Source organism: Poecilia reticulata, chromosome 23, assembly GCF_904066995.2.
Source record: "Poecilia reticulata chromosome 23, P_reticulata-male-v2, whole genome shotgun sequence".
Lineage (NCBI taxonomy): Eukaryota > Metazoa > Chordata > Actinopteri > Cyprinodontiformes > Poeciliidae > Poecilia > Poecilia reticulata.
Window position 1 is genome coordinate 13694871 of NC_088852.1, and position 13953 is coordinate 13708823.

At 41.0% G+C, this 13953-nt stretch overlaps 2 protein-coding genes across 8 annotated transcripts in view; both read right to left on the reverse strand.

The window, feature by feature from the left end:
- Positions 1-1485, reverse strand: part of gramd4a (GRAM domain containing 4a) — a 43422-nt gene extending 41937 nt beyond the window's left edge. Inside the window, exon 1 of one of the 4 annotated variants that reach the window (XM_081603921.1) lies at positions 427-1485. In XM_081603921.1, coding sequence (XP_081460047.1) covers positions 427-455 — 29 coding nt within the window. In that variant the 5' untranslated portion in view covers positions 456-1485. The remainder of the gene's footprint in view (positions 1-426) is intronic. The other 3 variants (XM_081603922.1, XM_017302908.2, XM_008401159.3) reach the window with 3 other exon arrangements.
- Positions 1486-6955: 5470 nt separating this feature from the next.
- The window catches only part of celsr1a (cadherin EGF LAG seven-pass G-type receptor 1a), an 83899-nt gene continuing 76901 nt past the window's right edge, over positions 6956-13953 (reverse strand). For 2 of the 4 annotated variants that reach the window (XM_081603719.1, XM_081603722.1), the window contains 9 exons: positions 13726-13805; positions 13521-13647; positions 13274-13399; positions 13044-13183; positions 11503-11600; positions 11266-11406; positions 10109-10378; positions 9656-10037; positions 6956-8335 (listed from right to left, as the gene is read on the reverse strand). In XM_081603719.1, coding sequence (XP_081459845.1) covers positions 8308-8335; positions 9656-10037; positions 10109-10378; positions 11266-11406; positions 11503-11600; positions 13044-13183; positions 13274-13399; positions 13521-13647; positions 13726-13805 — 1392 coding nt within the window. In that variant the 3' untranslated portion in view covers positions 6956-8307. Of the gene's footprint in view, positions 8369-9655; positions 10038-10108; positions 10379-11265; positions 11407-11502; positions 11601-13043; positions 13184-13273; positions 13400-13520; positions 13648-13725; positions 13806-13953 lie in introns of all 4 variants that reach the window. The other 2 variants (XM_081603721.1, XM_081603720.1) reach the window with 2 other exon arrangements.

Here is a 13953-nt window from a genome sequence, read left to right on the forward strand (position 1 = left end):
CGGTACTTTTGCCAGGAACTGTTTAAGTGACAGTATTGTCTTTCACGTCGAATGAAGGCTAAACACGCCATGGACCCCTGGACCTGTGCCTGGTGGACCCGTTAAGTAGTCCCTGGAAGGCTACGGCTAACGGCGTTAGCTAATCCGACATACCTGCACTGTTTGGGAAGAAAGTCACATCTGTATATTTTGGCTGTTGAGGCGGCAAATGAACTAAACGCGACTTTGAAGTTAGGCCCGAAGTTAATTGCTCACTGTGTTTATTGTTATCCGACTGCACGGAAGAATTGTTTTTAATTTTTGAAGACGCAGAAGAAGAGGCGACAACACAAACATTCGGATATAGTTACATTTAAAAAAAAATATATATATATATATTTAAGCAAATTGGCTGTAGTGTCGCAGAGGTAAAATATATTTCCTTACCCAGCACGTAAATCGTAGCAAAGTTTCATGAACACTGAGATTCCCTCCGGTTCTGCCTTTATCCTTCCGTACACCTGCTGCTGCTCCAAATTAGCGTCTGTCTCTCAGCCTCACGACGACGACTGCTTTCTAGGTCCCTCCATCCCTTCAATGTCCGCCGCGCTCTCCGTTCAGCACCGTCCAAACGACTGTATCCTCCTCAGCTTGTTGCAGTTAGACGGACAGGCTGGTCATTAAAACGGAAGAAATACTTCAATTTTTTTTTTTTTTTTTTTCAAAAATACCAGTTGCGCCCTTCTCCTGCGCGGGGAGCACCGTTAAGACCCGCTGCTTACTTACTGCCGTGCCCTGCTCCTTCTGGTTGATATCACAAAAACAAGCGGGGAGCTGGGCCGAGGAAATATCGTCACTGCCGTCTTCTTAAAGGGGCCGCGACTTATTTACGGGCGCTTCGGAGACGACAAGATGTGAGCAACGTTAGCCGTCTTTAGCACCACCTTGTGGTCGCTACTGTCATTTTGCTCAATCATAAAACGGGTGGTTAAGCAGAGGACTGCGATTAAACACTCGTAAGTCATTAAAAAAAAACACGTAATTACCATGATGATTATCCCAGGATATGTTTTTGGTGGCAAGTCCCTTTTTAGTCTTCAGGAATCCATATTTATGTATTTACAGCAATAAATACATAAAGAACAGTATTTTTAATAATTTGGCATTAGAACCACCTTAGACTGAGGCAAACATAAAAACACAATGGGTAAAAAGGAAAGAAGATAAAAAGACTAGTCAGAACAATTGCACACTTATAGACTCTTAGAAAGATTAAAGATTTAAGAAATCTTTACTTGATTTGTGGGACAGTAACGGAGAAAGTGGGTCCATCAAACAGATTCCTGGAAGAAATACTGGTGGGTACAAACCTGTTCTGGCTATAATACAAAGTTCTTGTTTTCTTTTCTTTATAAACTTTCCATTTTGTGTAATAATGATCCCTCTTCCCTGAAAGCACCCAGGGCGCCAAACAGGTTAGAACCACCTCTGGACCCAACAAATGGATTAAATGTAAATTTACTTGAGCGCAAGTAGCCTTGTTTTTGTCTGTAGTCCCTCTTACCGACATGAATACTAATCCAACATATATACTACGCCTATGATACAAAATATACAGGTTTAAAGTTGTATACTAGAAGAATACAATAATGTGGAGAGCTTTTTCAATAACATAATTTCAAGTTGGTATAAAATTCAAATGCCCTTTTCAAGACTGTACAACATAAATACCCAGTTATTCTCTTAAAACCTCAAACCAAATTGGCCCAGATGAATTATGTCTACTTACAGCAATCTAATAGCAGTGCTTTTACATAACTACTTATTCTCACTTTCATTCCACTTATTTTATACAACCAAATTCAAACCTTGCCAACATCCAGGCTATAATTGTAGCCAAATTCCCTTTTCCGCCAGTGTTCTTTGCGATACTAACCTTTGCGTGCTGGTTACGCCACGTTGTGTGATCTTCCGTGTGTTCTTCATGCGGCAGAATCCAAGGTAGATGTCTTACCGCTGATGTAATTACTCCGTTGTTCTTAGAAAAAGCATAAATTAACCTGTTTTTGAGGCCAACCGAGCAAGCATGACACGGTGCTTTGACAGAGGGACGAGTCGGAGGAGGAGAAACAGTAGTCAACTGACCCCTGACCTCTGAGATGAGACTACAGATTAAGGGAAGGTAAGCACAAGTGCTTCCTGTGTCTGCTGTAAGACTATCAATGAGCTCGGTAAGGATCACCCGAGTCTCTGTGCTATCTAGAGTTTTCGCCCAGTTCTCCTGCAGCGACTGCTCTAAAACTTTAAACATACTGAAAGCTAGCCTACGCATCACATAAAGAACAAACATTCATGTTCGGCACGGCTAACGTTTTCATTTAAACCAGTAAAACAGATGGCTCCATGTGTGTGTTTGGTCTGCTGACAGCTGGAGAGATAGTGCACATTGAGATTAGCTCCACATTTGTGCACAGACAAATTTTAGAGGCAAAGCGATAGAGGATTTTGTATGCTCTTCGTATTTTAAATGTTTTTTTCATTGTTTTGGGATTTTGAGTTATCTGGTCTTTTTCAGGATCTAAAAGCAGTTAAACCTGTAAAGAAGACAATGCATGTCGCTGGAGTTTGGTCGTTTATAACATACATGTGTGTATTAACACAGAGCCAAAACAGGAAAGACATCAGAAATGTCTCTCTTTTTTTTTTTTTTTGCCATACGTCTACTTTCAAAGGATTATATGATCATTTCCAATTAAGTTAAAGTCCATATTTTGCAGTGGGAGATATTATTCACCCAAGTGGAAAATACTGAATATCAGTACTGTCAGAAAGATGTTGGAAAAGAATATCTTGTTTGGAAGGATTGCCAAGAAACAGCATGCTCGTTCTAAAAGGAATTTAGTGGCATTGCTTATGCTTGCAGTTGGCTTATGTTTGTTCAGTTGGCTTGAACAAAACATAAGACTTAAAAAAAATGTCTTTTGGACAATATGACCGAAGAAGAGTTGTTCGTTCATATTCCACGGTGCCGTGCAATTACTTTCCACTTCGTTTCAATTCAAATAAAAAAATACTTCATCTATCCCAAAGGGAAATCAAATCTTCTCATAACCATATCCTCCACGTATCTTCAAAGAGTCGTCGTTAGTGGTGATGCTGTGGACAGGAAGGATCTGCAATTGTCTAGAAATGAATTGTGAGGAAGGCTCTGACTGAAGACGCTGTTGCTGTATGACAGCCTACTACTTGCCAATATGTGGGCAACAGAAATTATATTGCACAGTAGCATGTGTTGGATGATACCATCAGTTGTTGGCAAACATTGCTAATACACCTGAACAGCTGGTCAAAGCGTATTTGTTTAATTATTTTCCAAATATTTCATTTTACTAAAACAATCTGTTCTGTTTGTTTGGAAATGAATGTAGGATGTCAGATTAGATGGTCTTGACAATAAACACTAAGATAATTCCCAATACTCAGTTGAGATTATCTTGGATTTATTTTTCGTAGACAACTCATCCGACATCTCTTAAGTATTTCACTCCCTATGGAATCAGTTATGAATTCTTGTTATGTACCCTTGTTAAAACCCCAAATAATCACCCAAACCATCTTTGTTTGAACATGTTACTTTTTAAAAATCTGACTAAATCCGACTGTATGCCGCCTGATTTTGTGCTTTTCAGGAGATCATTAGCAGCTACAATCCTATCCGTGATCAGTGAATACACCAAACGGGTTTGGGCACCAAACGAGGGGACCGATGCATCTAGATTGGATTTCCTCTATTCGTTCAAACACACACAGAGAGAGAGAAACTACTACTGCTGCTGCTGAGGTTTTCCCAAATCCTCCCTCTGTGCTCATTTACAAACTCTATAATAAACCTTTTAATCCAAAACCAGCACATTTTCTGGCAGGTTGCACAACCACGCAAGTCTTGCGCAACTGCCAGAGCCTCCAGAGTCAATTATAGAACAGTTGGGAGGAAGATGAAAATGTGGATGGATGACGAGGGTGCTGACGAAAATCCCACGTTGATAAGATGGTTGATAAAATGCTAACATGTTGAAATGTGCTTTTGATTAAAAAGTATAAATAACAAGACGAGAAATCCACGATATGTTGCCGAAACCAACACTGTAGGGGTGGATTTCTTTTTTTTTTAGGCCTGTTTTGGAGCTTTGCTATTTTTTTGAAAGCTACTTCTGCTAACTTTCCCAGCAAAACTGCACATGTTGCACAAGTCTGGGCAGACAGACAGAATTGGGAAGTGGTAATTTAAAGGTCAGAGGAGACACCCAACTGGCTGAAGATGAAACAAAATTTGGGCTCACTGTTCTACTACATCTACTTTGACTTGATGAACCCAAATTAGTCACGTCTCGTCATGCCAGCTTGTTGATGTACAACCATTCCTGGATTGCAGACCTGCGAGACACTCCAAAAAAAATGTCTGGATGAAGTCCATCTTGGCTTGTAACAAGGTAGAAATGGTTTAATTAAAACTTTTATGTCAAATCAAGATTTGCTGTTGCCCTTTTAATAAAAAGGGTGAGCGAAAACATCACGCTAGGACTTCTTTAGATTTTTGGGGGTTATTCCATAAGATTTCTACAAAAAAAGGAAACCTTTCTTAACCATTAGCTATCTACCATTATTTCACTTGGTTCCATTTGCTGAGAAGCTGAAAAGTTCTCAGTTTGAAGTTTGAAAATTAACAAGAAGGTCCATAGAAGTGAGGGGTTTCTCACCAAGATCCTACCTAGCATTGAAAACTGCTTGTCTGCACGTTGACAAGACTGGATGATAGATACTGGATGTTTGATAGAAAGGGAAACAGTTCACGCCCTATAGGAGACCTATAATCACATTTCTACAGATCATTGCCTATTCGAAATGAAGTAATCAAAGGAACTACCTCAACCTTTTGTTAGGTTCTACAAAACGTAATCAGTTTTTCTAACCCTATCTTGAATAGGTGTACTTTCGTTAGATGAACAATCTACTGTCACGGCCTAAAGATTTGGCACAATTGGGTAAGTGGCTTTAACATTTTTGGACTTCTCTTTTATGGCTATATGGTATATTGAAAATCAATTAAAAACCTCGCAGATAATATTATCTAAAAATCACAATTATTTGCTCTATTTCTGTGAATGTTCCCCCGGATTCAAAACTTCTGGCAAATACGTCCAACATACGGGATAGAAAACATATGGGCAAATTTCACTTAATAACAACTCATTGTTGTCTTTTAATCTTTCTGGCATTAGTGACCTTTCTTGAACAGTAACTTGACAGGATTTTCTTAGCACCTAATTCAAAAACTAACAATTTTTGAATTAGTGTCACCTTGTGACACCACCACCAAAATAGGCCAGAATCCAAACTGATGATTTCCCATATTAAACAGAAGGGTGATTAATTAAAGAATATTCTTGATGCCTTTCTGAGACGGAAATCGGTACTTGCCACAAGGCTGTTGTCCGCCTGCGGAACGCCCACCTGCTGCCAATAATGAGCAAGTTCCGCACGGGTGCCAACACATATTCATAGCCCAACACTCAAGAGACGGACTTCCTAGTTATATAGTCATTATTTTGTACGTTTTCTTCACTACTGACTTTCCAGATTTAGATAAGGAGGGTAAAAGTTTGCATGACGGTTGATGAAATTTGCTGAAGCACATCTTTTAAACAGCAACAGTATTTGATATGGTCTATACGGGCAGTTGCCCAGGGTGGCATTGGAAAGGAGGTTAACACAAGCACAAGGTGGGAAAATGAGTCAGTGGAGAATGAGATTTTTTTTTAAAATGGTTATAATTGATTGTTTCTGACCAATTGGTGTACTTCTGCATTAATCACCACTACATTGAATAATTGATTTTCTGGTCTAAAACTTACCCTTACTTTTTTTTTTTAAATTAATTACATTGAGTTTAAGTAAACACGTCTACAATTGTCTTAGCCTATAAATGTCACTTATCAAACAAAAACTTTTACAGCTGTCGTTGGCAAAAGAAGTGAACCTAATAGTTTGGATGTCAGTCAGCGGTTCACTTCCCACTCAGAACTATTTCCATGTCTTTATATTTTTTGTTTTTCTGTACGGTAATTGTCAAATAAACCCCATAAGTGCAAAAGAAGAAGAAAAAAACGAAATACTACAACAGATCCCGTAACGCCATTGTAGTTGTAGGCATTTTTCTACCAACAGATGGCAGCATTGCACCAGTAAACCACCGTCCTCGTGCGGTCGTGCTCTGGACCACACTCCAGGTTGATATCAGTAGCTCTGGCGCACGTGAATAATTTAGCTCGTTTGACCGTGATAGGACCGAGATAAAGAAAAACAACAGTGTCCGTTTGAAGGGCCTCTGAGAGCAACAACGCCGTTCATACAGTGTCTCAGGTGTCAAGGAAGTTTATGAAAGTCGATACATTACATTATCACAAAATGTCAATCTTACCTAACTATGCGCAAACTGCCAACAAGTTTTAAGGCCGTTACAGCTTATCGAGCCACATATTTTGACAAAGTGGCTCTTGTCGTGTCAAACACGTCTTACAGTGTTTGACACTACAAATGAGGACCGAACAACTAACCTCCTAACCGACTGGTGAAATTTGATTCTGCAGTCTAACGTTTCACTCAGCTTGCTCTCACAATTATTTAGCAAGCAGTACCCACGGGTAAGCCGTCCAAGAGTTTATGTAGCCAACTTTGACGAGACCTTTACACGGAAACTGTAAAATGCTTGACTGAATGACTACAGAGCTGAACTAACCCATAGAAAAAGATATTGTTTGTCTATATACAAGCCAGGCATAAATAAATCTGAAGCAAAAAAAAAAAGATGAAGGCAGTCAAGGTCTTCCTCGCCAAAATTTGCTCATGCTTACCTCTTTTACTCTTCGCAGCCGCCATGTTTCATTCCACCCCACAGACGAAAGCAGGAACAAGAAAGTTAAAAATTGGTAAGGACGATTTTAATTTTACAATCACAATCATCTGTTGTTTCTTTTCTTTTCTTTTTTTTTTTTTCCTCCAGTGTTTAAAAACATGAAAAAATAAATATACATCATCTTACAAAACAATCTCCAGTGTTTCGGATCATACAAAAGCAAAAGGACAACAGCAGTGTAAAACATTGGGAGTGTGAGCTGCAAAAAGGCGAGCGGTAAACTGGCTGGATGCGTCGCCCCAGTGTTTAGCTTTAGCTGCGAAATACGTCGAGATTTAGGTCGCTTTATTTTGAAAAAAAAAAAAAAAGGATATCAATTTTTTAAAAGTTGATGAATATGAGGCGGTGCGTGGTGTAGAGGTAGAGCATCCGCCACATATATGGAGACTACTAGTCCTTGCTGGGATGGTTGGATCTGATGTAAATAAAGGCCGCTAGTTCTGGGAAAACTTTTTTTTTTTTTTTAAAGATGATGCATATAAAAGATTTGATTTCTTTTTTTGGAATGAAACGGACAAAAACCTGAAGCTACGGGATCCTTAACGATGTTTTGTTACTGTGGCTGGTAACTTCGGTAGCAAGGAGCTTGTATCGTCGATCGATCAAACGGGGAAGGTCCCAACAGATGGCAGGTTTCTGCTTCATTGTAAAAAATAAAATAATAATATTTATCCACTGCTTTCTCAGCCAGGCTACATCTTACTACACCATGAAAGCCTATAAGGTGTGAGTGAATAAGGCCTCTGTCCTAAATAAAGGCACAATCAAACAGTCTTCAAAATATTTTTCAAGACATTTTTTTTTTCTTTTTTTAGTTTACAAACTTGTTCTCTGCTTCAGCTGAAATAGAAAATACATTATTTCTTCTTCTTCACTTAAAAAAACAATATCTACACAATAATTACACTCTAAATGCACCGCACCGAGAGGTTTCTGTAGAAACCTCCGAGCTGAAATGAAAGCAGTTCTTGGTGCGCATGTCCTCCGCCATTGGACTCAGCTGTCTGTTAGTGATGCTTGAAGAGGCTGCAGTCTTTGAAATCCTTTTTGGACTACACATGTACCAGCTTGAGATCATTTATCAGACGTTCTCAGGCAGATATTAGAAGCTGTCCTGGAGAGTCTTCAGCTCGTCGTAAGGCCTTCGTTTTAGTCGTTTTTGGCACACGTGTCTCCGGTGAAGCATTCCCTTTATTCGTTCTCGCATCCTTGTCTCAGGTAGTCCTAAAGTCTGCCGTTAATACTGCTCGCTAAAACATGACAGGGGGTGTGTGGACCTTTACCAAAGTTCTACCCCCTCCGTGTTCATCTCACTTTCATATCTTCTTCTCTTCCCCACTGACTGGCTCCTCCTCTCACAAGGGCGGGCTGGTCTGGAATTGCCTGACGGGTCAGATTGAAGTCTCGTTACTGCCACTGGTGAAGGAGGGAAAAGGTTGGTGGGGGAAGAGGGAAGGGATGCAGGGAGGAAGTGTGCAGGGAGAGAGAGGAGAACATGCGAGGTAAAAATGGATGCAGGGATGCAGGAGTTGCAGCGGCTGAGCAGGATGGGTGCGTCATTTCATGCTAAACGGTGCCATTTTGTTAGATTACAACCACAAGTTTCAACGTTTTTTCTTCTTCTGGGATTTCATGTGACAGATGAAGTACTGAGTTACTGTGAAGGGGAAGGAACATGACGATGTTGTTTGACATGACGACATGACAATGTTGTTTGTTTGAACATGACCATCGTCATGGTTTTACGGTATAACCCGTGTTTGTTTTCTAACTCGCAGTCTGGTGCACTCGGTTTGATTGTGGGACAAAGTTGCAACATTTGTTACATTTTCAGCAGGTGCGGGTCGCTTTCACACTGCTCTGTGTCGAAACATTCAACCCTTCTCAAAAACCTGTTCACCCTCTCGCCTGTGGTGGCGCTGCACCAAGAAACACTGGAGGAAACAACATGAAAACCTCAGAAGTCATGAGTGCAACTTCCATCTTCACAAAAAGTGAACAAAAATGGAGTGGCATCGGATTTTAACAGATGTAGGATTTGTCTTTTGTAAAAAAACACGAGCCATTTCTCACTTGCGCGTTTATTTTGGTTGTATTTACCTAGAATTCCCTGCACTGTAGTCCGCTTCTTGGACTCTGGTCCGCTTGCATTCATATTTGCATTGAAACCACAGCAAGCGGCCGAGTTCACTTCAGCTGAACCAATACCTTGGTTTTTAGGCGGACCAGAGTTCGCTTTTTTGGTCCAAATCCCCAATCACACTGAACTTTCTAATCACATTGAACTTTCTAGGCAAATGAGCTACAGTTCAATTACAGTGGACTAAACACGGCTGCAGTGAATGCACTCTTGTTTGCTGTGTCCACTACTTTTTTGATCATGATTATGTGCAACCTTCTGTTGGTCCATCTCATAAAATCCCCAAGAAAATAAAGCTTGTGGTTGTAATACCATCACGTGAAAATGTCAGGGTTATGTAAACAAGGTGCTGCAATGAACGTTTTCTCTCTTATCTAACAAAAGGCAAATTACGCTCAGGCAAATGGCAAGCTCTTCCATTAGAAACCTTTTACAGGATCATTCATTCCCTAAGTTTAATGAATGAGTCAACTTCATAATTACTACTACTACTTATGCCTTGTAACTCGTGCAAAGAGGCCAACGTCCAACCATGTTGCTACATGCCCGACATCTTTTCTTACTCTGAGTCGGAGTCATTTCCTCCGTTCACCGTCCCCGACTTTAAGTGCATTGCCACTCCGCCGTTGGTCTCCCGGTAGACGCCCCCCGGTGGCGGCGCGACGGTAATCTGAGGACGGGGTGCGACGGGCGGTTTCACCAGAGAGCCGTGGTCGTGGTTGCCGAGGCGACCCCCTCCGTCGGTGGAGGCCTGCGACGACGGCCTGGACATAGGGCTTATGATGTTGACGGACGACGGAGGCGGGGCGGATGTGTGGTTGTTGTTGATGGGCGGAGGAGAGGTGATGGTTAGGGAGTTGTAGTCGCTCAGCTTCTCCCTTAGACGATTCTTCATATTCTTGTCCGTCAGCGGAGGAGGGTAGCTGATTTTGTTCTTTAAGATGCCTGACCAGGAGGAGTGATGGGGTTAGAGGGGTTTCAGGTCAAACCGTCTACAGGTCAGTTCCTTCCCTTACCTTTCCTCTGCTCTGGCTGGTGGTTGCTGTTGCTGATGGGTTGGCTGGGAGGCGGCGCGTCTTTGGCGTTACCGGGCGGCGGCTTGTCTTTCTCCGGGGGAGCTTCCCTCTCACTCTCACCAACGTGGTTGAGTTTATTTTCCGGATGCAGTTCCACGTTGACCTTGGTCTCCACCCTGAGCCGGTCTGTCACACTCAGGTCCTCGCTGTCACTGGCTGTGGTGCCATCGGTTGGCCAGTAAGGTCTCACGTGGTTGGACACAGAGTCACCTAAGAAGAATGAAAAGAGATGAGCAGAAAATAAGCCAAGTTAAAGTAACTCTTAAAAAGCTTAAGTTTAACAAGCAAAAAAAAAAAATCTGTTAGCTAAAATGCTATGTTAGCATGTTTTCTCTCTGTACTGAGATTTCGATCATTTTTGATGCTGTAGTTTGATGTCATAATCATTTATGTGCGGACAAAACTTATAAGGAAAGATTATTATTCAGAAAAGTAAATTTTGCATCTTTTTTGAAAGTTATAAAAGGTGTTTCAGCCGCTTTCTGTGGCGTTCGAACCTCCCTAGCTGCATTTCCACTGGAAATGTGCGCAAAACTGTTCTGCTATTGTCGACAAAAAAACAAAAACAAACATAATTTCACAATCCTCCTACGACTTCCTGTCATCATCATCTTCTTTTCTGCCATTAGTAACATCTGGCTGTGAAAAACGTTTTCCATTGCAGTTTTGGAAACACACTAATTTCGTTAGTGCTGAAAAATTCGCCTCAATGTGAATTTCTTTCAAAATTGACCTGTTTCAATTAGGCAAATTCATTTTCGTAGTTACTTTTGACAAAAATTACTTAGGCCATTATTTTAGGATGTTTGATGTTACATTAGAAAATCCTCATAAAGCTAATACACACATCAGTAATTTAAAACAAAAAAGTGCAATTCATTAAGATTGATAAACAAATAGATATAGTTAATGTTTTTGTTCATTTTTGATAGATATGGTTTACAAATACTGCCAACATTCAGTTCCTGAGGAGATTCAAACTATCCTGTTTAGTTGTTCCACTTTGTCCCTCCACATTTCTGTTTTAAATTTTTTTTTTTTTTATTGGTTCCATGTGATATTTTGATAACTTTCATTGGAACCGGCCTGATGGGTACCTTTTGGAGTGCTGTGAAGGGGCCTCTCGTTGTTCCATTTAGGCTTGACATCCAAATCGTCGTCTTCGCTGTCAGAGGAGTGGGAGGAGGCGTAGGAGGAGCTGTGCTCATCCACAGACAACTCGCTGTCTGAGTCAGAGTCTGCTGGGAAACCAGGCAGGAAGGGATATGACAAACTTCTTTCACTAAAATCCTGAGATAAAGGTGCCAAAACATAAATAAATAAATCCCTCTCACCGTCTCCTTTGGTGCCATTTCGGTGGAAGAGAGGTCCATCCAGATCTGTGTGTCCTTTAGCTGTTCCTGAGGAGCTGGGCTTCTGACCCGACTCTTCCCTATGAGGATCCAGATGGATAAGGAAGGCAGACGAGGCAGGAGGTAACAGCAGGGGAGGAGAGAGGGGAAGTACAGCGTTATTGGAAGTTAATTCGAGCCTCGACTTGTAGTTGTCGTCAACTAGCGTTCAAGGGCTGAGGCATCAGACGTCTCTCATTACAAAACATCTGCCCCTGTTGTTTGCTTTGACAGAGCTAAAATGAAGAAGTCGTTAAAGAGTCCCCGGGTCAGGTGAAAGTAAATATGCTGCCACCTTAAACATTCGTAGAAATAAAATACTGCCACCGACGGAGGATTTATGGGTAACTCCTAAACCACGACTGGCGCTATTTTTACGCTAAGTAACCGGTTTGAGCCAAAAACATAAATTAGGGTTAGATTCCATCACCTGTTGATCGTAAATTACAAGCCGACGAGTCAGAGAAAGTCATTATTTTCTTTTTGTTCTTGCTAGCTGCAGCCGTTTGCTCCAGGATTGAGAAATTTGCTGGAGGGAAAATCTGCTACCGGAGACTCTGAGCTGTCTGAGGGACTGATCTGAGAGAAGCTTCTGGAAGCAGCTGAGGACTTGCAAACAGCTCCAGGGAGGAAATGGAAATGTCTACATCGCATTCCCACCTACGTAGGTACAGTCCGTTTCTTCTCCCTGTTGCTTTTCCAATTTCTGCTCTCCCTGCATCACGTCACATTCCAAATGGGAATGGGAAATTAAAGCAGCCGATTCATGCTAGCTGTATTGTAAAACCAGCACAGCTAGCATGAATCAGAAAAGGCTATGCTACTAATGCTAAACCCACATAAATATTTTAGTTTTTAATTATTGTGAGATACAACACCTCTGTCCATGCAAATCACACAGAGCAGCATCTACATTTGGAAAATTAAACCATTACTTTGAAAGTAAGTTTTACAAAACTGTCAGACTCTAACAAAAACAGTAATAAAGAATGCTAACATTTGCGACAAGTTAAGGTTAACTTTTTGGAATAAGAAAGCACCACAAATGGCAATAATTTACGAAAATAGTAACTAGATGCAGTCGTATGCGTGTGTGTATTTATTTATTTTTTGCCAAATATGTTTTATTAAGAATGGAAATTCTGTCCTTTGTGTGTGGAAATGAAATAAGCCACAAGCTTATAGCAATCTTATAGCAATAGCAAATCTCAGCATGGTCATTCAACGCAGGTGTCATCATATAACAGTGAGAGAAACGGAAAAAAAAGAGAGAAACCTTCAACAGTAAGGAAAATGTGACTAAATAGAAGTACGGAAAAGGAGACAATCATGAATAAATGACAAACTGCCTGCGAAGGACTTAGTGTGTGTTAGTAAGTGTGAGACATTGAACGCTTCATCAAAAACTGGAATAGGGACAAAAAAAAAAGCAGTGCTCATGCAGGACTCTAGTGAAAGCAGCCATGCAGTCAGTGGGCGTGTACCTGAGTGCATAAGCCAGGTAGCTGCTGCTGCGGCTCTTGCCTGACCTGAGCGTACTGTCCAGGGAGACGTTGGACTCGCCGATGGCTGTGCGATACAGCGGCGGCCCGTCTTCTGCGTATGTGTTGCAGTTCAGAGACCGCTGAGAAAAAACAATAAAAGTAAATTCATTTTTAAGATTTTTTTTTTTGCTGATTTTACAAGATTTCTTAACGACAATAAATCCACTTACAGTGAGTAAGGAGGCCCTCGTGGTGCTGGAGTCGTCCTGTACCGTCTTTTTACCTGTGAAGACGTTCTTGAGGTTTTTTCTCGCCTCTTTGTTGAAGATCACATGGAAGAAGAAGATGAAGACTCCCTGTTGAAAAAGCAAAAATATGGCTATGACAAAAGGCCGTTGCTAATCACGAAGATACATTTTAAATAAGAATGTGTTTATGAATTCATTTTTGGATTAAGGCGCCACATGGGGTTTTTACCTGCAAGCAGCTGAAGATGGCAAACAGGTAGTGGAAAGTCATTACGTCGCTGTTGACCGCCATGAGACCGAGCAGCCAGGTGGCGCTGATGAGCAGCAGGAGGAGGAAGGCCATGCGCAGCGCAGGACTGAGTTGACATCAGTAAATAGTAGAGTTACAAGAATGTTATGACATGTGGGTATATGAATGTGACAGAGACACTTACATAGCTCCTGACTTCTCCACAACCTTCTGCCTGCGACCACAGGAAGCCTTCGCTGCTAAAATGAAGATCACTATGTTCACCTTTAATAATAGCGAGAGAAAAAAAAACAAAGAAGTTAATATTTTTCTTTTAATTTACTATAGATTTAAAATGCATATTCTGGGTGCATTTTGAGACATCATCAATAACCTTAACAAGGGAAGAGAAATGAAAACATTCTCTGATGAT